Below are 23891 nucleotides of genomic sequence, written 5' to 3'. Positions count from 1 at the left end.
GCCTTCTGGGTAACGGAGTTTCCGGGGAGTGGCGCATGCGCACAAGGACAGCACCGCGCCTTCTGGGAAGTGTAGTTCAGGGGGGTGGCGCGAGGCCTTCTTCCTCTCCGCGGAGTCCATCGGTAGCCGGCCCGCCGGCTGGGGACTCCCTGAGCAGCGGGCCAAGCAGGTGCTGCCCGCGGGGCCGGAGGCCCTGAAGATGTCTGGGTTCCGGAAGCCCAAGACGTTCAAGCTGCGGGCCTTGCACAGCCAGCAGAAGTTTGGGATTGCGGGGAGGAGCTGCCAGGAGGTGCTGCGGAAGGGGTGCCTCCACTTCCAGGTGCGGCGGGGCGGGCGAGGGCGGCCACGCGAGCTTGCCCGGAGGCTCTGGGTGGGATGGGACTGTGTGGCCCGTCGTCTGTCACCATCAGCACCGGCGGAGCCCAGTGTATCCCCGAGTCCTGACAGATGCCCCGGGAGGCGGGGACCCGAGGACCCCCGGGGGCGGCACCGTCTGGGTTCCCCACGTGAACTGTCTCGGGGTCCACGACAAAACCCTGTGATTCTGTGCTGACGCCTTCACTTCAGGGCAGGAGCTGGGTGGCAGAGCCTGGAAGGGCGCAGGGGCTGCTGCAGAGTGGGTGGAATTGGAGTCCGCAGATTTCTAGGGGTTCTCAGACTTGGGGGGTCCTCAGACTTCTCCCTGGGCGCAGAGGTGCCACGTCTCGGCACACAGCGTTAGAAGCCTCTGCCCTGCTCAGGTACTGACCCGCCCGGGAGGAATTTGGGGGAATCAGAGGTGCGGCGTTCTGGGTGTGGGAGCGGGGAGGGAGACGGGGGAGGGTCCAGGGAAAAGCCATTTCCTGCCATTGGTCCATTGAGGCCCCGAAAAGGCACGTCTTCCTCCAGCTCCTCAGGGTGCAGGCTGCAGGCTTGTGGAGGGGGTGGGGCATCTTCCCTCTGACCCTGAGCGTCCTGACTCTGGCTTAAGATTCGGGGACCCTGTTTCCAGCGCACACCTGCTAATTCGCCGCGGGTTAGGACAGCCACTGGCAGCCCTGGGACTCAGGTTCCCCGTGTGGAATGAAGGGGTTGGGCTCCGGGGCCCTCAAGGCCCTGCAGCATGAATGTGGCTCGTGCAGCTGTTGTCTTGCTCTCACTGTTTCCAGGGCTGGGCCTAGGCCAGCGCTGGGGTGTGTACACATGTGAGGTGGGGGTGACACAGGAGGTGCCCTAAAAATTCATAAAACCGACCAGTGTGGAGCAACAGAGCGCCAACCTCCGCAAGGGAACGGCCTGGTGCCGGTCACATCCCGGACAGAGGCCAGGCGTCATTTCAGCGAGATGTCCTCCGAATCAGTCGGTGCCCCGTGGTCCTGGCCCCTCGTGGATGGGGGTGCATTTGCTGGCTCAGGGGCAGCAGTCACGTGTCACGTTTGGAAACGGGTTTGGATTGTAAGTGCTCTGAGCAGCAGCTGGAAAGGGTCCGTGTCGTGCCTCCCGCAGAGCGGGGACCACTGCTTTAGAACGACCTGCAGGAGGTGCCCTCGTCCTGACACGCTGATTCTTTTACACGCGTGCCGTCTCAGGTGTGCGCCCCTGTGGTGCAGGCGGCGTGCTGAGCGTGACTCTTGTTCCTTGTGCGGCGGCTGGGGAGAGCTCGTGCTGCTGCGCGGAGGGGGGCCTGCCTGCGGCCCTAAGCGAGCGTCCTGCCCTCTCCGCTCCGCTCCTGCAGGTGCCCGTGCCCGGCGCCCGCCTGTGCCTCTGGGAGGATGGCACGGAGCTGACTGCCGACTACTTCTGGAGCGTCCCCGACAACGCGGAGCTCGTGCTGCTCTCCGAGGGCCAGGCCTGGCAGGGCTGTGAGTGGCGGGCCTGGGAGCGTGCGGGAGGCTGGCGGGCCCTGGGTGCTGAGGGAAAGGGTCTGGTCGCATTCCTCCCAGCAGGATGTGCGACTAGTCTACCAGCGGGTGAAAGATGCTTGGTCATTAGCCATCGGGGACGTGCCAGCACGCCCCCCCCCCCCTCGGGGGAGACTGCCCCTCAGCTCTAGATGGCAGGGACGGGGAGGAGGGGGAGGGAGTGGGCCCTCACGTTCTGCCCGTGGGCGCTGGTGGTTCTGAAACCATGAGTCGCTCACCAGGTGACCTGGCAGTGCTCCCCCAGGTGCGAACCCAAGCAAAGTGAAAGCTCGCGGCCACACCAAGGTTATACCAGGGGTTCCCACGTGGGGCACACACCCCTCAGGGGGGTGCAGAATGAGTTAACAGTGCATTTTTTGCATTTCTTATGGTTCTAGGCACCTGATAGTATATAAATACTAGAGGCCCGGTGCACGAAATTCATGCATGGAGGGGGGGGTGTCCCTCAGCCCAGCCTGCACCCTCTCCAATCTGGGACATCCCTCTCACAATTCAGGACTGCTGGCTCCCAACTGCTCGCCTGCCTGCCTTCCTGCTTGCCCCTAAATGGCTTCTGCCTGCCAGCCTGATCACCCCCTAACCACTCCCATGCCAGCCTGATTAATGTCTAACTGCTCCCCTGCCAGCCTGTTTGCCCCCAACTTCCCTCCTCTGCCAGCCTGGTCACCCCTAATTGCCATCCCCTGCAGGGTTGATTGCCTCCAACTGCCCTCCCTTGCAGGCCTGGTGCCTCCCAACTGCCCTCCCCTGCTGGCCATCTTGTGGTGGCCATCTTGTGTCCACATGGGGGCAGGATCTTTGACCACATAGGGGCAGCTATCTTGATCTTGTGTGTTGGAATGATGGTCAATCTGCATATTACTCTTTTATTAGATACTAGCCGCCCATTGCAGGAATAGTCCTGCAAGAATAGGGCTTCCTGCAGCCTGAGCGAAGCTCCCACCCGTCTCCGCTGCCTCGCTCCCTCCCGTCTACTCTGCCTCGCTCCCTCCCATCTCCGCTGCCTCGCTCCCACCCGTCTCCGCTGCCTCGCTCCCTCCCTTCTCCGCTGCCTCGCTCCCACCCGTCTCCTCTGCCTCGCTCCCTCCCTTCTCTGCTGCCTCACTCACTCCCTTCTCCCCTGCCCCGCCTGCTTCCCTCTTTTCTCCACCACCCTGCTTGCTTGCTTCTCTGCAGCTTTGCTCACTTCTGCAGTGCTTCGCTTCCTTCTCCACTGTCTTCAGTCTTCGCTCTGCGCCTGGATATGCAAGTTAACTGCCATCTTGGCTGGGTTAATTTGCATATCACTCTTGATTGGCTGGTGGGTGTGGCTGGTGGGCATGGCTTGTGGGTGTAGCGGAGTGATGGTTAATTTGCATATTACTGTTTTATTAGATAGGATGATAGAGGCCTGGTGCACGGGTGGGGACCAGCTGGTTTGCCCTGAAGGGTGTCCTGGATCAGGGTGGGGTTCCCTTGGGGTGTGGAGAGGCCTGGGCGAGAGGCCTATGGTGCTTTGCAGGCCAGCCACGCCCCTGGTATCTGGAATTTATTTACCTTCTACAATTGAAACTTTGTAGCTTGGAGCAGAGGCGGAGCCAAGCCTCTTGCTAATCCGTGGCTGCCGCCATTTCTATAATTGAAACTTTGTATCCTTGAGTGGAGGCCTGGGCCCGCCAGAGTGTGTGGAAAGCTTGGCTTCTTCTGTTGCCAGGGAAACCCAATGGTAGCCATCTTGGCTGGGGTTAATTTGCATACTCGCCCTGATTGGCTGGTGGGCGTGGCTTGGCCGGTGGCCATGGCTTGTGTAGCGGAGTGATGGTTAATTTACATGTTACCTTTTTATTAGAGAGGATGTGTTGTGACATACTTACAAATTTCAGTTCTCTATTACGTTCTGAAACTTTTTTGCTATTTGCTATTTTTTCATATTGCTTCATGTTATTATTCTTTTTTTAAAAGTCCTTAGTGATTTCTTCCTCAGGACTTCAACAGCCCTTTCATTCTTTTATTTTTCTCTTTCATGGATGCCATGTTCTTTAGAAGCTTGTTTAGACCAAGTTCATGGCCTTTTTAGCTTCCTCCACGTGAATAGGAGCCACTTTTTGAATAATAAGAATTCTATGTCACAGGGGGGGGCGGTGCTCAGGATGTTAGAGATGCTTAGGGGGCGTGGCCAGAGGAAGGCTGGGAACCCCTGGGCTATACCCACATGTGCTCAGCAGCTTACTGCGTCTTGGTGAAGGCGGAAGCAGCCCGTGTGCATTGGTTCAAACGGGAATGTTATTCTGCCGTGAGAAGAATGGAGTCCTGACTCGAAAGCATCACGTGGGAGGCGGTCAGCGCTGTGCCTTCCCAAGGCGGTGCCCAAGGACTGATGGCTTTTCTGTTTGTCCCCCTCCTGGTGGCAGACGTGAGTGACATCAGTCGCTTCCTCAGCGTGTTCCACAGGCCGCACGTGGGGGTCATCCAGGCCGCCCGGCAGCTGCTGTCCGACGAGCAGGCGCCGCTGCGGCAGAAGCTGCTGGCCGACCTCCTGCACACGGTCAGCGAGAACATCGCGGCCGAGACCAGGGCCGAGGACCCACCCTGGTTCGAAGGTGCCTGGGGAGCTGGGCGTGGGAGGGTTCCCCAGAGCCGGACACCCTGGGAGAGGCCGGGTTCTACGTCAGTTCCCCAAACAAGGGGCTCCCCAAACTAGGGGCTCTCAGACGAGGGACTCCCCAAATAGGGGCTTGCAGCTTTCCTGCTCACGGGGGCTGGTCCCAGGCAGCCCAGGACGGTGGTGGGGTACATATGACATACAGCTCACCATCCTAGCCATTGCTAAGGGCACAGCTCAGGGTCATTACACACATTCCCCTTGCTGTGCAGCCCTCACCATCATCAGCTCCAGAACTTGTCATCTTCCCACACTGCACCTCTGTCCCCATTAAACGCTAACCGCCATCCGCTCCAGCCCCTGGCACCCACCCTTTCCTTCCAGTCTCTGTGGATCTGACGCCTCCAGGGACCTCACAGAGGTGGAGTCAGACTATTGGCCTCTGCGATTGGCTGCTTTCACTGAGCCTCCGTCTACAAGGTCCCTCGTGGCCGTAGTGGCGTGAAGCCTATTCCACGGTGTGGGGACCATGTGTTCTTGATCCGTTCATCCGCCTGTGGCCAGACACCTGGGTGGCTCCCACCTATGGACTAGCCTGTAGAGCAGCCCCAAGATGCTAGCCGTCCTGAGAAGGTGGCACCAGGCAGGGGCCCGGGGTGGCCGCTGAGATCCCCTCGTGCACAGAGACTCCCCATTCAAGCCCGGCAGAACATTTCTCAGACGAAGCCCGGACCCCCATTCCGGCCCCGCTCCCGCCCAGGACGGCATGGATCCAGGGTCCCCCACCTCCCCCCTCCCGCCCAGGACGGCGTGGATGCAGGCCCTTGCCTGGCTCCCCCTGCAGGTCTGGAGTCCCGGTTCAGGAACAAGTCCGCCTACCTGAGGTTCAGCTGTGCGAGCAGGATCCGGACCTACCTGAGAGAGGTGGGCCCTGCGCCGAGAGGGCGGGCACGTGGGGCTCCGCGGTGGGAGGTGAGGCCGAGGACTTGGGCTGCGCCGGGCTTCCCGGAGCTCCTGGGGCAGCACTGGACCCCAGCCCCGCAGGGCCTGGTGCCTTTGCCTGGGGCAGCTCAGGAAGGCGCTGGTGCTGGGCACAGCCTGGAGCACCCGGGCCAGTCTCCACCTGTGCTTGAGCGCGCGGGGTGGCGGGCGGGCGGGTGGGCGGGGCCGCAGCACAATGGTAGCTCCTGGTCGGCCCTCTTCCCCTCAGCCTCCCCCGGCAGCAGCGGCCAGTGCGAGACCAGGGGGTGGGCAGGGTGTCCGGAGCCCGAGTTGTGTCCGCCCGCCTGTGACGTAAGCTCCGTCTGCGGAGACTTCCCGGTTGGACACGAGGGCCCGTCTGAGCTCCGAGGGCCGGGGCCTGGGATGGGCACCCACTGCGCGCCAGCCCCAGCCGCGTCCCTGCCGCCCTCCAGGTGAGCTCGCACGCGTCCGTGGTGGGCGCGCAGGCTCGGGAGGAGTACGCGCGGGCCGTGGCCGCCATGGCCCAGAAGCTCAGGGCCGCGCAGTACAACGGCAGCTACTTCGACAGGAGCGCCAAGGCCGGCGGCCGGCTCTGCACGCCCGAAGGCTGGTTCTCCTGCCAGGTGAGTGGGAGCCCGTTCCCTGGGGCCACCCGGCGGGTGCTGAGCTGCCCTCCCAGGGAGGTGGCGGGACAACGCCCTGGGCCTCGGCCAGCAGGCCTCGCACCCCGAGCTGCTGAAAGGCCACTGGGCCCACCCTGAGCGCCTGCTCCAGTGGCACGGGCCTGAGAACCTGCATTTCTGACAAGTTCTGGTGGCGCTCCTGCTGGTCGGGGCCTCCCGCTGAGGGGGGGTCACAGCTGCTGAGCCGAGCTCTCGCCAGCATTTGGGAGCACCCCGTTCCTTGGTGGTGGTGGTGGTGGTGGGGCGGCTGGGCCGAGGAGGGACACCAGGAGCCTCTGGGAAGCGTTTTGTCGCCCTGGGCAGCTTCCTCGGTGACAGCGCGCAGGGATGTCAGGGTCTGTGGCCACTGGGACATCCCGGGCACTGGGCAAGCCCGAGTCCCTGGCCGGAGCCGGCACTGAGCTGCGCAGGCAGACACTGCAGGAGCCTCGGGCTGCCCGGGGCACTGCTTCCCCAGGTGCCACCCCTCGGGAGGACGGGGGGCTCCGTCCCACCACCGTCCTGGCCTTCACCTCTGTGGGGTGTCAGGTGTGGTTGGCCTCAGGTGCCGATGACACCTAGGCTTTGCAGAGCTGGGCGGGGACTGAGGTGGCGCCTCCTGACCCAGACCAGAGGGGACGGCTCACTCCGCGGCGTCACGTCACTTTGTTCTCTCGGTGCAGGGTCCTTTCGACATGGCCGACTGTGCGTCCAGACACTCCATCAACCCCTACGGGAGCCGGGAGAGCCGGGTCCTCTTCAGCACATGGAACCTGGACCACATGTGAGTCCGCGGGTGAGGGGGCTCTCCAGTGTTTACAAAAACAGGCACCACCCAGTGACACAAGCCAAGTTGCCACCATCAGGCCTTGCCAGGCAGCTGACCTGCAGCTGTGGCCATGCTCAGTGCGGCTCAGGGTCCAGTCAGTGAAGGGACGTCCCCGAGTCTCGACCCGCGACAGCTCCGAGCCTCCCCCCTGGCGCTGCTGCCCAGCTCCTGGAGGCGGCCGAATGGTTTCCTCTGAAATCTTCACTTCCCATCACCTTCTCCTGCGAGCGGCCACGCACTGCTCCGTTGGAGCTGCCTGAGCTAGAAGAGGCTGTGCCTCTGGGGCGCCAGCAGGCACGACGGCCCTCCCCTCCCTTGCAGAATCGAGAAGAAGCGCACGGTGATCCCCGCGCTGGCGGAGGCGGTCGGCGAGCAGGACGGGAGGCGGGTGGACTGGGAGTACTTCTACAGCCTGCTCTTCACCTGCGAGAACCTCAAGTTGGTGCACATCGCCTGCCACAAGAAGACCGTCCACCGGCTCAGCTGCGACCCGCGCAGGATCTACAGGCCCCGGGCCAAGCCCACGAGAAGGCGGGCTGTGCGCAAGCGCCCGTGACGCGGGCCGCGCCTGGTGCGTGCGGAATTTTAACAGGTGCTATTTTTTTGCCACCGTGACAGCTTCTGAAAAAACACGTTTAGAGTCTCCCTGCAGATTTCTGGTCTCGGCATGTTTCAGCACGCGTTTCCTGCGCCTGTGAGCTGCGGACACCGGGGCCTGGTGCCTGGTCGGCGGGTCAGGGACCGGAGTTCTCGAACTTTATCCACCCTGCTTGCTTGTGTGGCACAGTTGCCACACTGAACGGCGTCATGGCCAAAGCCGCCACCCTTGCCTGAGGGACAGCTTTGCCAGGTCTCCATTCCCCACACCGAAGCTCTGTCCTCTGGATTCTTCCAAATGCTGGGATTGTGACCTTTTTGGGGTGAAATGCTCACACCCCACAAGGAGCATAAGGGTGCTCGCTGCTGTGCCATTACGGCTGGAAGCGGCCTCCCACGCCTGTCAGGGGGGCGTGGTGATCGTGGCACCGCGCTCAGCCCAGGAGGTCGCTGGCTTCTAGGCCAAGCGGTCAGGTGTCGCTGATCTCACGGTTCAACCTGCCACGCGTACTGAGGTCACGCTGTGCAGCAACGCAGGTGTTTGTGACGACACGGGAGCTGCCTGTTAAATGCACCAGTGAGTGGCCTACGCTGAGGCCATGAGTGTGTCTCACACGTGCTAGTGAGGCAGCTCGTTGTGCACAAGCGCCCATGATGCGGGCCGTGAGTGGGGACAGAGTGGGTTGCAACAGTTACAAAGGACTAATGTTCTAAGCCGTGTTTTAGAACAGTTGGCCCTCGTAGCTTCGCACCGCGATTGGAATCCTCGGGAAGTGGAGGGCTGTCTTCCACATTTATATCAGGGCCTGAGCATCTTCAGATTTTTGGTGTTGGGGTGGGGGTTCCTGGGACCAGTCTCCCGTGGGGACTGAGGAACAACTATACTTGAAGTTTTAAAATGAGCATTTATTTCAGAATTTTTAAAATTTAGTTTTTTACCTTTTGTAACATCTGAATTTTCACACTTGTTGTAGAACCAGGAAAAACAATAAAGGTTTTTCACAAATAGACATGTCAAAAACGTTTGCACTCACTGACAATGATAGAAATGAGGATAAAAAAAGGGGTCAGTGATTTTCAAAAACCTGACCCAAATCGTCCCCCTCTCCTCACTGGAATACGCCTATGAGCGCCGTGGGCTGAGCCAGGCCTGTGGGGGAGGGGCAATCGCATCGCACCGGAGCGCCCCTGTCCGTCAGGCAGTGCGGACAGGGCGCCTGCGTCCCCTCCCGGCCTGTGCATGGAGGGAAGGTCGGGTTTTGGGGGCGGCGGTTCCATTTCCAGTCACAGAAGTGCGGTTTCCTGCGTGTCAGTGTGAGCAGCCTCCTTGGCGGCGGGTGGTCTTAGGAGAGGTGTTCGGATGGCCTCTCCTGTGACACAGCATGAGTGACCCTGCGGCCTGCCCGGCTGCTGGACACACAGGGCTGCGTCCCTACCGCAGCGGGCTCCATGTGTGCCTGTACATCACTTTGCAAAGACCAGTCTTAGAGCGTTTCCTTCCGCTGGCAAGAATGCATCTGAAGATGCTCCTTGTGGCCAGGCGACTAGGTGTAGCCTTGGGGGGCAGCTGTGCCTGGTAACTCGCTACACCATGGAGGCCAGCTCGGATAGCGCAGCCCTTGCTGCGCGGCCCTGGCCGCCCCCGCAGAGAAACATGCTACTGCTTTATTGTAAGGGTTAGACTCCGGCAGCTCAAGGAAGAGGTGCACAGGGCCAGGGAGGCGGGATCCGGGTGGGGCTTCCGGCCCTGCCCAGGCTCACCAGGCTCTCGGCGTGTTCACCGCCCAAGGAGGGTCTCCGAGAAAAGACCTACGAGCTGGCGGCCCTCCGGTTTCACTGTGGCTTCATCACAGTCCCGACCGGCCAAGTCCCTGGCCCCTGGGTCAGATTCAACCTCCAGGCTCTCCTCTCCCCGGAGCCCCACCCCACCCGTAGGGTCCCAAAGCCACCTGGTTAACCGACAACACTCAAGCAGTTAGGGAACTCCAGGGGTTGCAGAGCTGTGAGCGGGAGCCCAGGATGAAGCTCTTATAAACCACAAGATGGCAGCTCCCCACCACAGGTGAGGAATGTGCTGCTCACCCGCCTCAGGCCCCAGCCCTCCCGCAGGAGGAGCCCTCAGGCCGCCGCCTGGCCTCTGGGCCGCACTGCAGGCCTGGCCGCAGCCGGTGGCTGGGCGGCTGGCTGGGTGAAGAGGCTGACCCGGCCTTCGGGGCCAGGTAGGGCAGGGCCCGCTGTCCCAAACACTTCAGAAAGGAGTAGCTTCAGGGACACAGACTTCTTTAAAATATTTTCAAAATATATTTTATTTTCCCACGTGCCTCTTGCAGAACGTCCAAGGTCAACCTCAGCCTCACAGAGACGAGTTCTCGGAACCGCCCGAGTCAGCCCGTGAAGGGCTAACACTCCCGGGGCGTCTCCTTCACAAACCTCTCTCCTTTACCCCGGCCCGCGGCTGCCTCAAACCACCTCACATCTGTCCAGATGGGGACCAGACGCCTCATGCAAGCAGCAGCAGCTTCCCCCCGCAAGGACAGCTTGGCTCCCAGCGGAGCCCCCCAGGGAGTCTGCTTAAGGACACATCCTCCCGAGGGTCACTTTCCTAAGTCCCGTAACCTAACCTGTCACCTGTGAGGGCACTGAACATGCAAGGCAGTCACCGTGTGTACTTTATTCCTACATTTCTGCGTCCTCCTCGTCGTCGTCATCTTTGGCTCTGAAATGCATCTTCCTGAACTCCCGTCTGCTCACGGAGGGACAGGACAAAGACGCTGGTGGCAGGTCCTTGGGGGGAGAGAACACGCCCTCGTCAGTCACCCCACCCTCTGCCTCAGCGCCTGCGTGGGCCTCAGCGTAGCCCCCCCTGCAGACAGTGGGACCACTAAGTCCACATGGAGGAAAGGCGGGAAACCAGCCCAGGGGTGCAGGCCCTGCGGGGACACCGCCCAGCAGCCAGGATCACGGTGGAGGGGACAGGTGGGCGTGCCCAGTGAGGAACTGCCCATCATCTCCTGGGTTGAAAGGTGACGGTGCACCTGCTATTGGGCTGAGGCAGTCCTCACATGCACCCCTGGAGCCCCTGAGAGGGGAGACGGCGCCCCACTCACCTGCATGAGCTCCACGTTCCCGAAGAACCGGCTCACGGGCATGGGCTGGTTGCTGTCGTCATCCAGGAGGGCGCTGCCGTCCATCTGCAGCACGGAGCCCCCCGCGGCCGAGCTGCTGTCCGACTCCCCTCCGGGGAGGGCGCGGGGCAGGCCGTCGACAGTCCTTGCTGAGCACGCGTCACTCACGACTCGGCCGTGACCGAAGGGAAGGCCTGCGGTCCCCCGTGGAGCAGAGATGCCGGCTTCCTCTCCCGGGGGAGACGGGCCGTCCTCCTCCAGCGCCAGGGGCTCATTTCCACCGGGGGGCTCCGGCGGCGCGCGGGGCAGGGCAGCACCCTCGCTCTTAGGGACCAGTTTCTGTAATTCTGACTTCACAAGTTGACCTCTGTCACACTTGAACTTCTTGGAAGTTCGCCTGTCCGTGGCTTTGTGTGAGGAAGTCTGTCGAGGAAGAAAAATGCCGGGAAAGCAGGCCCGTCTAGGATTATGAAGCGGACGGCAAACAAAACAGTCGTAACCCCGAGGCCCCTTCCTCACACCCCAACCTGGACGTGCTGCAGCCCCACTTCTACGGCTGGGTACGGCCCAGGTCACTGCCGCCACCCAAGGGACAGCCGGGAAGAACCTAGAACCCCAACCCGTCCCCACACGCCGTGTGCTCGAGGCTGCCCACTTCTGAGCAAGTTCAGAAGCCCGTCCTGACAGACTTGCAGCAAGAGAAGCCACTTTCCGTTCGTGTCCGCTGGAGGGCGAGCAGCCGAGGGCAGGGACGTGGCTCAGCCCGGCTTCCACGAGCCGCACGGGGCAGCGAGACTGTGGGTGCTGCCGTCGCACTGCACGGAACGCGGACACGCAGACACGGTGGGTCCTCTCCCCAGCCACTCTGCCTTTCTCTCGAAGCCTTAGAGGGGGACAGGAGGGCACTATGCCACCATCACTCAAAAGGCTGCACTGAGCCCTGGCCGGCGTGCTCAGTGGTTAGAGCCTCGGCCTACGCACCGGAGAGTTGCCAGTTCGATTCCTGGTCAAGAGCAAGTACCTGGGTTGCAGGTCCGATCCCCCCTTCCCTCCCCACTGGGTGTGTGCAGGAGGCAACAGGCCAATGTGTCTCACATTGGTGTTTCTGTTTCTTCCCCCGCCCCCTCTCTGAAACCAATGGGAAAAAAGTCCTCGCTCCTTGGTGAGGATTAAAAAAAAAAAAAAGGCTGCATCAAAGGCGACAGGGCCTGAGACAGGCCCGCTGACGGCCAGACACTCCCTGGACCCAACCTCCTGCTCCGGTTCCCAATCAGCACACCTCAGAACGCACGCTGTGTAGACGCAGACACCCGAGCCCGGACCCCGTGTCTCCCTGGCAGAGGCTCACCTGACATACTGTCCTGCCAGACGTGGCGGTCCTGACTTCCTGGGCAGAGGTCAACCTGGCTGAGCAACTCCGGGCTCGCAGACGCTCCGAAGACCGCACTGCCCCTGTGAGCTGGAGGCGGCAAAGCTGTCAGAGGCTGTGCCCGGAAATGTGGGCGCGGAGGGGGCTTCCTAACCAGGACGACACTGGGCACGGTCCCCCCACTTTCCATCGCTATGGAAGGACACTGGGCACGGTCCCCCCACTTTCCATCGCTATGGAAGGACACTGGTGGCCTCAGTGTGCGAATCCAAACGATTCTGGGTTTAAGATGTAAGACCTCCTCTTCCCACCGTCTTGGAAACTTGGGGTGATTTGTCCCTAACACGTCTCTAGGAACCTCTGTTTATGAGGTAACTGTTCCGAAGCAGCAGCGCACAGCTTCCTCAGAAGGTTCTCCACCTTGCATGTGGTGCCAGTTCTGGATGAAAGGTAACATGAACAAGCCCCCCACCCCCACCCCCGGACCCTGAACCCCTCGACCATAAGAAACGGGTCCGCCTCCATTTTACTCTGAATGCTGAAGACGCCTTCTAATAACAAGGAGAAGTTAATTAAAATGAAAAGTTGAAAGAATTGTACTTAGGAGCGGGTTTAGGCCTTGGTACAGGGAGTTCCTGTGCGCTGCCCTCAGCCGCCCTGACTGACGCACACCTGTCCCCACAGCTGCTGGCTTCCCTGGGGTGCAGCAGCTTTTCCTGTGAATCCTTTTCTGGCCCAGGCACTTAGGAGCTGATGGGCGTGAGTGATAAAGAGAAGGGAGCAACCCAGGGACACTGTGGGCGGCAGGCTTGAAAGCTGTCCTCACCACACGCCCTGGGAGCCCACAGGGGACAGATGAAAGGCCACACACTCAAGAGGAAAAGAGCTTCAGAAGGAAGAAGGTAGTTTAGAAACTGTTCCAGGGGCCTCTCATCCATCCCGCCCAGGCTCCCGAGGGCTCCCGGCTGCCGCCACGCCCCTCCCTGAGCCCTCAGCTCCGGCCCCAGGCCTGTCCGTGTCCGGCTAACAGAGCCCCGGGTCAGAGACGTTGCCTGGGCAGGCAGCATCCAAGCAGAGCTCATCATCTCTTCCCAGAGGAGCTGACTTCAGTGCGCACAGTGGGCAGCGCAGCCTCAGGGCTCCCAGGGCACTGGCAGCTGGGGTCCTCGCAGGGGGGTGGGAGCAGCAGCTGGAAGAGCCCCTGGGGCCCGAACAAACATCAGACAGTCGCTTAGAAACCATTCCCTCAGAGAAGCCAGATGTGAGTGGGTGAGTCTGAGGAGCAATGGATGCCCCAGGTCACAGGTGAAAACAACGGAGCAATCAGCGGTTTACCAGCTGGGAGTGGTCGGACAGGAAGGCAGTCCTAGAAGCAGGCCTCCTGGGGTGACTGTGGGTATCCCAGTGCTGCTCTGCGGGGGGGCGGGTGGACAGACTCTAACAGAACCACCCACCGAGTCACTGAACCAACAGCACACTAACAGCAGCAAGCTGGGAGATCAGTACCCAGAAGAGCTACAATATGGTATCTAAAATACCCAGTTTCAACAAAAAATTATGAAGCATGCAAGGAAACAAGAAAGCAGATCCAGGCCCTGGAATAAAAGCAGACAACACTGCCTGTGAGAGTGACCAGATCTTGCATTTATCAGAGAGAGACTCAAAGTAGCCATTATAAACATGTGAAAAAGAGATAAGAGAAACCATGATTTAAAAAGTAAAGAAAGATTTGATGTAATGTTGCATCAAATACAAAATGCCAATAAAAAGATAGAAATTACAAAAATGAACCAAATGGAAGTTCTGTGGTTGAAAAGTCTGACTAAAATAAAACATTCACTAGAGAGGCTCAACAGTGGGTATGAATTGGCAGAACAGAATAAGCAAACTTGACGATAGACTTGACGATAGATAGGCAACCCTGAGAGAAAAAAGAACGAAGCATCTTAGAGAAACATTGGGCATACAACATACGTGTAATGGGCGTCCCAGAAAGGACAGAGAGGGGCAGGAAGCTAGTCAAAGAAAGGATGGTTGGAAATGCCCCACAGGACTGAAGACCACCACCTACACATCAGGAGTCTCCAAGAATGGAGTTCTACGTCGGGTAAGTGTAAAGAGAGCCACACACACGTCCCTGTGAAAAAGAAGGAGGGGTTCTTGAAAGCAGCAAGGGGAAATGACACCTGGCTTACAAGGGAACAAGCTGCTGACGTATCAGCAGGAACCTGGGGGGCCACAGCACAGTGGGTACATTCAAATATATTCAAAGTTCTCAGAGAAAAAAACACTGTCAACCAAGAGGCCTATAATCCAGCAAAGCTATTCTCCAAAAATGAAGGCAAAATAGACACTTTCGGGTAACAAGCACCGAGAGAACCTGCTGCCAGCACCCCCACCGCACAGGAAACACTACACCAAGCCCTTCTGGCTGGGAGGAAGCGATCTGGATGGCAAATCAAAGGAAAACAAGGCAGTAACCGTACCTGTGTCCTAAGTGAATACCAGTCCTTCTCTGACCTGATTTAAACAGCAATCACACACAATAACATGCACACAACATACACAGAAACGTGCTAGCATATATAATAAAGCGGGAATATGCAAATGGACCGTCCACTGTGACAAGATGGCTGCACCCACAGCGGAGGTGGGGATCCCATAACACAAAATGGTTTCGCCCACAGTGGAGGCTGAGTTCCTGTAACGAGCCTTAATGAGCCATCAGCAGGGACCTGAGGCTGCGTGGCGCTGGGCTGGGGCAGGGTACCTCAGGCTGCGCCCCCTGCCCGGCAGGGCTTGATGGGGGACCTCAGGCTGCACCCCCTGCCCGGCAAGGCTTGATGGGAGTGGGGCTGGCTGGGCCTGGATCTAGCCCAATGGGGGTGGGGCCGGCCAGGTCTAGGTTTCCCATGATTTTGAGGAGCACGTGGGTGGGCGGGGACTTGACTCTGGTCCCCGTGGTGCGCCCCAGACTCTGACAGAAGGAAAATTTTCATATACATTTTACTAATTTTCTTTCATCTCTGACACTTCTATTCTAGAGAAAGGGCAAATAGCAATATTAAAATATTTCCTCTAATTAATTCCCTTTTAATGTACATGAATTTCATGCACCGGGTCACTAGTTTGCAATAACAGCGTAAAGGAGGTGAGTGGGAGCAAGGCTGTACTGGACTAAGAAAATGGCTACAAATGGAAAAGCAGGCATGACATCGTGCTACTGCGTTTGTAACAAGGAATGTGATATTCATAACAACACACCATGAGAGCAGGTCAAGGAATGGGGCTATACAGGACTAACACTTCTGTGTGTTTGGAATGAAGCTGGTACAAATCCCAAGTGGATTCTGCTGTTACGAAGTACTTATGAAACCTACAAGACCACTGGAAAAGAAATTTCTTAAACCAGGGGAAAAATCATTAGTTATATTAAAAAACGTTCACTTTGCCCAGCTGGTGGGGCTCCGCGGTTTCGTGTGAACCTACGAACCAGGACGTCACGCTTCCATTCCTGTCAGGGCACATGGGGATTTGTGGGCTTGATTCCCAGTGGGGACGGGGCATGCAGGAGGCAGCTGATCTATGATTCTCTCTCATCATTGATGTTTCTCTCTCTCTCCCCCTCTCTCCCTTCCTCTCTGACATCAATAAAAACATTTTTAAATAAAAAACGTTCACTTTAACCCATTTAAATAAGGAACGGAACAAAACAGAGGCCACATAAGGAGAGCAAAGTGAAATGGCATAGGCATGTGCATCCAAGTACCCCACTAACATTACACGTGAACGTGCTGCACAGCTTAACCAGGAGCAGACAGGGCGGCCTGGAGACCACAGCCATGCCCACGGGACCCACCCACATGCCGTCTGCAGGGGGGGCCTCAGGGTCGAAGCCGCTGGGGGGGGGGGAGGGGAGGGAAGGAGTTGGGATCCGCTCCTGAGCAAACCCGGAGAGCCCAGGTGCAGCGCCCCCTCCGCTGGAGGCCCCCCAATCGGGTCCCCGGGGTCAGGGGTGACTTGTGTCCCAGGCCCTCGCCTCAGTTCACACACCGCACTGGTCACCGAGTGCCAGGGACTGGCATCGGCCATCCTCCCCCCTCGGGGTGGATTCCACGTCACCCCACGTTTCACACGGGATCATAGGGGCCAAGCTGCAGGTCACCCAGGCTTGAGTCTTGGCAACAGAAAAACAGGAACCCCTGGCCTGGCAGCACCGGAAACGCCCGGGGTCCAGATTCTGGGATGGAGCCCGCAAGTCCCCTTCTCGGAGGCGTGGCATGCGAACCTCTTTCCGGAGGCGTGGCCTGGGAGCCCCCCTCTGGGAAGCTTAGTCTGGGAGGCCCCCCACCCTGTGAGTGGTCTGAGAAGCCCTTTCCGGGAGGCGTGGTCTGGGAGCCCCCCTCCGGGGTGAGTGGTCTGAGAGCCCCCTCCGGGGTGAGTGGTCTGGGAGCCCCCCTCCGGGGTGAGTGGTCTGAGGGCCCCCCTCCGGGGTGAGTGGTCTGAGAGCCCCCTCCGGGGTGAGTGGTCTGAGAGCCCCCCTCCGGGGTGAGTGGTCTGGGAGCCCCCCTCCGGGGTGAGTGGTCTGAGAGCCCCCCTCCGGGGTGAGTGGTCTGGGAGCCCCCCTCCGGGGTGAGTGGTCTGAGAGCCCCCCTCCGGGGTGAGTGGTCTGGGAGCCCCCCTCCGGGGTGAGTGGTCTGAGAGCCCCCCTCCGGGGTGAGTGGTCTGGGAGCCCCCCTCCGGGGTGAGTGGTCTGGGAGCCCCCCTCCGGGGTGAGTGGTCTGGGAGCCCCCCTCCGGGGTGAGTGGTCTGGGAGCCCCCCTCCGGGGTGAGTGGTCTGAGAGCCCCCCTCCGGGGTGAGTGGTCTGGGAGCCCCCCTCCGGGGTGAGTGGTCTGGGAGCCCCCCTCCGGGGTGAGTGGTCTGGGAGCCCCCCTCCGGGGTGAGTGGTCTGGGAGCCCCCCCCGCTCCGGGGTGAGTGGTCTGGGAGCCCCCTCCGGGGTGAGTGGCCTGAGAGCCCCCCTCCGGGGTGAGTGGTCTGAGAGCCCCCCTCCGGGGTGAGTGGTCTGGGAGCCCCCTCCGCCCCACAGGGTGCGTGGCCCGCGAGCTCACGGAGGACCGGGCCCAAGCAGAGGTCGCCCCTCGGCCCGAGGCGTCCCTCCTCAGCTCCCCAGGCAGCCGGCGGCGGCGCCCCCGCCTCGGCCCCCGCCTCACCGACCCGCTCCCGCCTCGGGCCCCGCCTCACCGACCCGCTCCCGCCTCGGGCCCCGCCTCACCGACCCGCTCCCGCCTCGGCCCCCGCCTCACCGACCCGCTCCCGCCTCGGCCCCCGCCTCACCGACCCGCTCCCGCCTCGGGCCCCGCCTCACCGACCCGCTCCCGCCTCGGGCCCCGCCTCACCGACCCGCTCCCGCCCGGCTCGGCCTCACCTTCCGGCTCCTCATGAGTGTGACAGGCGCCGCCGCCAAGCCCCTCGCTCCCGCCTAACGCTCCCCGGCGCCGCGGCCACGCTCCAGCCCTCGGCGCGCGCGGGGACGTCTGACGTCACCAGAGGATTGGCCAATCACAGCCCGGGGCCCGCAGGCACGTGACCCCGCAAAATTGGCGCTTCGCGGAGCGGGCGGCGGCGGCCGTGTTTGTGACGTCACTTCCGCCCCTGCGCCGCCACGTTTAAGCGGGGCGCGGCCATGCTTGTGAGGGGCACCCCCTGCGGCCCCCGGGCCCATGTCTGGAGGAGGGCGGGGGTGGCCGCGACGGCCTCTCGGGCCCGGCTTCCCGCAGGCAGGCGAGGTCCTGGGGGGCCGAGCGGGCTGTTGGCGGGACCCGGCCCAGGACCCCCGTGTGGTTGCGGGAGTGAGGCCCGCCCTTGGCGTTGCCTTTGGGGAAAAGGACGGCAGCGGCCCTTCCTGGCCATCCCCCCGCCCGGTGTGGACCTGAACGTAAAAGACCTCCCCCTCCCTGCGCTCAGTGGCGGAGGGGGACCTGTGAACCAGGGGGTCACTGAGATTCCGGTTTGACCCCGGGGCTGCAGGCTCCATCCTCAGTAGGGGGCGTGCGGGAGGCAGCCTATCGGTTCTCCTTGGCGTTGCTATCTCTCCCTCTCCCTCTCCCTCTCCCTTCCTCTCTGAAATCAATAAGAATATATTAAAAAAATAAAAGACCTTTCAAAGCGGAAGAGGACCAGCATTTATATGAGATCAAGGAATGGCATTTGGGAGACACGGATTGAGTGGCCGCTCAGTGACAAAGGCCGGGGCCCTCACTTGTGAGAAGGGAAGGGGGACAATGGCATCTATCCGAGGGAGGCGTTTCTGCAGGCGCAGATCAGCTGACACGGTGATGCTAATGTGTTTTTAAAATAAATACAATTTTATTGATTTCAGAGAGCAAGGGAGGGAGAGAGAGAGAGAGAGAAACATCAGTGATGAGAGAGAATCGTTGACTGGCTGCCCCCCTGCACGCCCCACACTGGGGATGAAGCCCACAATCCGGCATGTGCCCTGACCAGAAATCGAACCATGACCTCCTGGTTCATAGGTCGACGCTCAACCACTGAGCCATGCTGGCGGGGTGACGCTAATTCTAGACAATGTTTTAAATCTCAGCCCTGGAGCCACCAGCCCCCTTGGTCATCATATCTGTTTGGTCGTCATCTTTGCACACAGTTCTCTGGGACACGGGCTTAAGCCCTGTCCAAAGGTTATTTTGCTCCGTTTTAACATCCCAAAGGTTTGAGGCACAAGACGTGCAAGGCAGTTTTTCCATTTTTAAAGAGGCTCCGCTCATTATGTTTTACAGGAGGGGACCTAACCCCTTCGCCCACGTCCCTTTCCTCACCCCTCCTGACCCTCAGGGCCCCCTTTCCACAGCCCCTGGCGATGTGCTGGCTCCTGTCAGCCCAGGGACGGTGCTTCTCAGCGCTGACATTTTACAAAGGAGCCTCCAGCCTTGCCCGCACACCCCAGGCCCCCAGCTCCAGCCCCTGGGCTCTGGGACGTGCCTCCGGAAGGGACACAGCGGGCGCCAGAGCCTGTCCCGGCTGCAGGACCCCCTGCCCTGACTGAGCGCGGGCAGCTGCTGCTGCTCCGGGAACCAGCCGTGCTTTGCAAACAGAAGAGCTGGCTGCCCTTGCTGCTGTCTTCTCTTGCAGGTGAGAACGTTTGAATCAGGCCGTTTTGTCAGAAGCATCAGCTTTCCGGTAAAGCTGTGAAGGTTGGAACATGGTCTGTGTCGTGCCCCGGCCTCGGGCGCTGCTGGAGGGTCCCTCTGCGCATTGTTTCAATGGGAGGCGAGGCGCCTCATTTCCTCCTGCCACGTCCTCCCTGGAAGCTTTAATGTTCGCTGCTCGCGTGGCATGACTCCCTCAGAGCCGGCGGAGACAGCTGAGGCCCCTTCAGTGCAGAGCAAGTGAGGGCACCTGAGGACCCGCCAGCTCTTCCCCCGGCAGAGAGCCTGCAATTAGACGGCACGTGGGGTCGCTCTTGGCAGTGAGTGAGGGCACGTGCAGTCTTCGTGTGCACACATGCATGCACACACGCGCGTGCGCACACACACAGGCATGACACGTGTATACACCCGCATGCACATACATGCATGCACACACATGCTCGCACACACAGACATGACACGTGTATACACCCCTCCCCCCGCATGCACACACACACACAGGCATGACACATGTGTATCCCCACACATGCACACACATTGTGCATGCACACACGCACATGGACACAGTCACCTCCCTGGCAGTCGCACCCTCTCCCTACCGGGCCTTGCTTCTCCGTGCTGTTTCCCACGCAGACCTGGGGGGAGAAGACAGCTGTGGCCGGCAGGAAACCCATCGGATAAGAAGCCAGTCGACTGCTGGCTGCTAAGAAAAAACAAAGCGAAACCGTGTTAACGCCACCCGCCGCTCGCACTGGCCTTGCCGCTGGGCGCAGTGGCTTCCCTTTGGGGCCCTCCAGAGCTCGGAGTTCTCAGAACCAGCGCGGCGGCCAGCGGGCAGCTGTGCGCTACGTTGTTTATGGCAGTGCCCGGCTGTGCCGCAGTGTGCCTGGCGGGGCCCCCGGAGCTCAGCCTCCTGAGCGGCTCCTGACTCTGCCCACAGGGACCCTCTGCTCCACGCTCCCCCTCCCGTCCCAGGAACCTGAGTGTATTTCCAGCTGCTCGGGCCTGACACTCAAATTTGCGGGCCTCTCTCCCTCCCTCCCTCCCTCCCTCCCTCCTTCCTCCTTCTCTCTCTCTCTCTCCCCCCTCTCCCCCCCCCCCCCCCCCGTCTCCCCAGCTCGTACAGGGCACACGGGAGCTCAGCAAACATGTTGACTGAGTGCGTGAGTGAGCCTGAGAGAAAAGAGCATCCGCTACCAGGTCTGAAGTGTCAGTGGGCGTGTCCAATCAGCAGCCTCCCCTGCTGACCCTGGACCGCAAAGTCCCTGCTTTCTCCCCCTCCCCCCCTCCCCCCCCCCCCACTCCAGTGCCCGTGGAGGCGGCTGGTCCTTTGTGGGTGGTGGCCTGACCCCTGCTGACGCTCCTTAGGCCTCCCCACTGCCTCCAGGGTCAAGGCCAGTGGTTGCAACATGACCTGAAGGCCCAGCACGGTGCCTGGCACGCAGCAGGCGCTCCATGAGTTCCTGACGCATCTGGCCCCACTGCCCTCTCCCTCCCTCTCTGCACTCTGTGCCCGCTGCCCCGCGCGGCCACAGAGCCCCTGCCCCTGCATGCACTGCTCCCTCTGCCTGGGGATCCTTCTCTCTCGCCCCATTTTGCTGGGGAATCCATTCCTCAGACCTCAACTCAGCTTTAAGTTCGTGTCCTTGGGGCATTACCAGATTCCCCCTCCCCACCACACACACACACACACACACACACACACACACACACACAGAATGAAATCTGCCCATTTTCACTTTTTAAAAATATATTTTATTGATTTTCTACAGAGAGGAAGGGAGAGGGAGAGTTAGAAACATCGATGATAGAGAAACATCGATCAGCTGCCTCTTGCACACCCCCTACTGGGGATGTGCCCGCAACCAAGGTACATGCCCTTGACCGGAATTGAACCTGGGACCCTTCAGTCCGCAGGCTGACGCTCTATCCACTGAGCCAAACTGGTCAGGGCCACTTTCACTTTCTTACCATTCGGCACTTTCCCTTCAGGACATGGGAGCAGCTGGCTCTGTTCTCCCAGGTTTACTCATTCACTCACTCAGCACGCGTGCTGAGCTCCCCATGTGCCTGGCTCCAGCTGGCCCAGGGTGATGGCGGCAGTGAGCCCCAGCCGGACTCCGGGCCGGCCTGTCAGTGCTGTTGTCCAGTGACGGGGAGAAACCAGCGTCGGTGGAATCATCTCAGGAACAAACATACATGGGAGGAGTCACAGCACGGGCCGCGGAGCCACCGGGCATCAGACCTACTCAGGGAGGCCAGACCAGGCTCCACAGGAGATGACAGAGGGAGGGAGTCACCTCTCCCGCTAGGACCCAGGGGAGGTGGCGCTGGCAGGTGTTAGTTGGGCATCATTTGGTTCCGGGTCAGGGTGGAAGCTGATTGAGGCTTTGCTCTCAAATTGCTGTCTCTCTCTGCTTCTGTGGCACTTACTAGATGAGACACTCACATCAGTTTATTTAATCTCCAGGACGACTTGAGGAGACGTGGCGCTCACACCTCCACGCTGCAGGCGAGGACACGAGGACCCCGTGAGGCTTACACAGACAGAGAGCTGGCGCTGGGGTGTGGACACACGCCTGCCCCCTTGAAGGCCCGCCTTCTCGCCGTCCTGCCGGATATAGCCATCCGTTTCCTCTGGACGCGCCGCGGAGGCATTTTGGAGGGAAGAACAGTGAGTGCCAGTGGCCGGCCCGGTGGGGCCTGCGCGGAGGCAGGAGGAGCGGGGAGGAGGTACTGAAGGAAAGGGTCCCGGAGAACCCAGACTGTTGTATTTTATGTGGCGTCTACTTTGGGGTCCAAAGTGTCACCATAGCTTCTCAACTGATGGAGAACCGTCAGCCCCCGGGTGGGCAGGATCATTCCGGAACCCGAGTCCGCCCTCAGCCAACCTGAGGTTGGATTTCCGAGGGGAGGCGTCAGCTCCCTGTGAAAGCCCCCCCTTCCTGGCGTCCTGGGAGCTGATGACGCCGAATTTCAGATGCGATCGATGCGCCGTCCCACCTCCACCCAAAACATCTTCCGAGGGTGTTTCCCATGGGACGGCCTCGTTCTCAGGCCCCCGGAGTTTGCCCCGGGAGACCCCGGGTGATAGTGAGACTATGGCTGGGGCTGGGTCAGGTGCTGCTCACAGCTGTGCATCACTGATTTCTCCTTTCAGGTGGACCTGACTTACATTTTTAAAAATATGTTTTTACTGGTTTTTAGAGAGAGAGGAAGAAGGGAGAGAGAGATAGAAACATTCATGAGAGAGAGAAACATTGATCGGCTGCCTCCTGCACGCCCCCTACTGGGGATCGAGCCCCGACATGTACCCTGACTGGGAATTGGTGCGTGCGGCACACCGGCCGGGCCTGGCTTAAAGTTGTTAACTTCCCAAACTCAAAGGTGCAAACGTGTCCTTATCCCCTCTGACCCGGTGGAGGGAAATGGGGTCTTAGTCCCTGTGTGGGTGGCTCCAGTCAGCGACCCCACCCCTCCCGAGGCTCCTTCCCGTGGACATGGGTGTGGAACCCCCACCAGGCGGGCAGGCAGGTGCAGGCAGATGGTGTGTAGAGTGTCAGCTCTGACGGCGCCTGCCCCGCTCCGCCTCTGAGCGGCCACCTGGCACATTCCAGAGGCGCCTGCCGCGCCGGAGGGAGCCTGGCTTTCGGAAAGGGGTTGATGGCTGGGAAGCGGCCAGCGGCACTGCTCCCGAGGCCCCAGCCGGTGGGCTGTTGTCCGGGACCCCGGGGGAGGCGGCAGCGGCGGAGCGCCTGGCACAGACACTCGCGGTGCGGGTTCAGGCAGTCAGTGGGTGTTCATGGCAGGAAGATGGTTCTTGCTTCCTCCCCAGATTCAGAACTGGCCCCTGTGCCCGCTGGGCGGGGCCGCCTGATTTATGTGAGGTCAGCCCCGCTCCAGAGGAGGCAATTCCGTGCACACGCCGTGCAGCGAGAAAGGAGGCCTCCCCTTGCCAAGTCCTCTTCGGGCAGAAACACCTGCAGGCATGTTGAGGGGCGGGCGAGCCCTGACCTGGCGGTGCTGCTTGTTCCGGGGGGAGGGGCTCGTCTGCACGGCATCTGCGCCTTGGCACCTGAGAGTGTGGTTATGGACGTGAGAGTGCGCGTGTGTGTGTGTGAGAGTGTGCGTGCATGTGTGTGTGTGAGCGTGTGTATGGGTGTGTGAGTGTGTGTGAGAGTGTGCATATGTGTGCGTGAGTGTGAGAGAATGTGCATGTGGGTACGAAAATGTGTGGGAGTGTGTATGGGTGTGAGTGTATGTGTGCATATATGTGTGTGAGTGTAGAGAATGTGCATGTGGGTATGAGAGTGTGGGAGTGTGTATGGGTGTGAGTGCTTGAGAGTGTGCATATGGGTGTGTGAGCGTGTGCATGTGGATGTGAAAGTGAGTTGTGTATGTGACTGTGAGAATACATGTGCATGTATGTGAGTGTGTATGGGTATAAGTGTGTGAAAGCATGCATAAGTGTGAGTGTGAGAATGTGTGTATAGATGTGGGCCTGGGGTACATGGTATTATGTTGTGAGAGAGAGAGGGGGAGAGAGAGAGAGAGAGAGAGAGAGCGCGCATGTGTGTGAAGCATGGGAAGACCATCGAGGCGCCACCACAGAAAAGCAGCTGCAGGCCTGGGACTGGCTTAGAAGTGAAGGAAGGCGCTGTCAGCCTGTGGGAAAGTTGAAGGGTGACCGGGGTGGGGG

At 60.4% G+C, this 23891-nt stretch overlaps 2 protein-coding genes across 2 annotated transcripts; one reads left to right on the top strand and one right to left on the bottom strand.

The window, feature by feature from the left end:
* The first annotated feature begins 73 nt into the window (after nucleotides 1–73).
* On the top strand, nucleotides 74–8517 carry DFFB (DNA fragmentation factor subunit beta). Its single transcript, XM_079777337.1, has 7 exons — nucleotides 74–319; nucleotides 1715–1841; nucleotides 4292–4480; nucleotides 5327–5406; nucleotides 5898–6068; nucleotides 6791–6891; nucleotides 7258–8517. The coding sequence occupies exons 1-7, from the start codon at nucleotides 200–202 to the stop codon at nucleotides 7490–7492; spliced, it is 1023 nt and encodes a 340-aa protein (XP_079633463.1). The 5' UTR covers nucleotides 74–199; the 3' UTR covers nucleotides 7493–8517.
* A 1351-nt stretch (nucleotides 8518–9868) lies between these two features.
* LOC307103203 (UPF0688 protein C1orf174) lies at nucleotides 9869–17574 on the bottom strand. Its single transcript, XM_079777339.1, has 4 exons — nucleotides 17455–17574; nucleotides 12007–12117; nucleotides 10641–11081; nucleotides 9869–10317 (listed from the first exon to the last, which is right to left on the bottom strand). The coding sequence occupies exons 1-4, from the start codon at nucleotides 17467–17469 to the stop codon at nucleotides 10210–10212; spliced, it is 675 nt and encodes a 224-aa protein (XP_079633465.1). The 5' UTR covers nucleotides 17470–17574; the 3' UTR covers nucleotides 9869–10209.
* Nucleotides 17575–23891: the final 6317 nt, after the last annotated feature.

Source organism: Cnephaeus nilssonii (genome assembly GCF_951640355.1).
Source record: "Cnephaeus nilssonii genome assembly, chromosome: 7".
Classification (NCBI taxonomy): domain Eukaryota; kingdom Metazoa; phylum Chordata; class Mammalia; order Chiroptera; family Vespertilionidae; genus Cnephaeus; species Cnephaeus nilssonii.
This window is presented reverse-complemented; position numbering and strand designations above follow the sequence as displayed.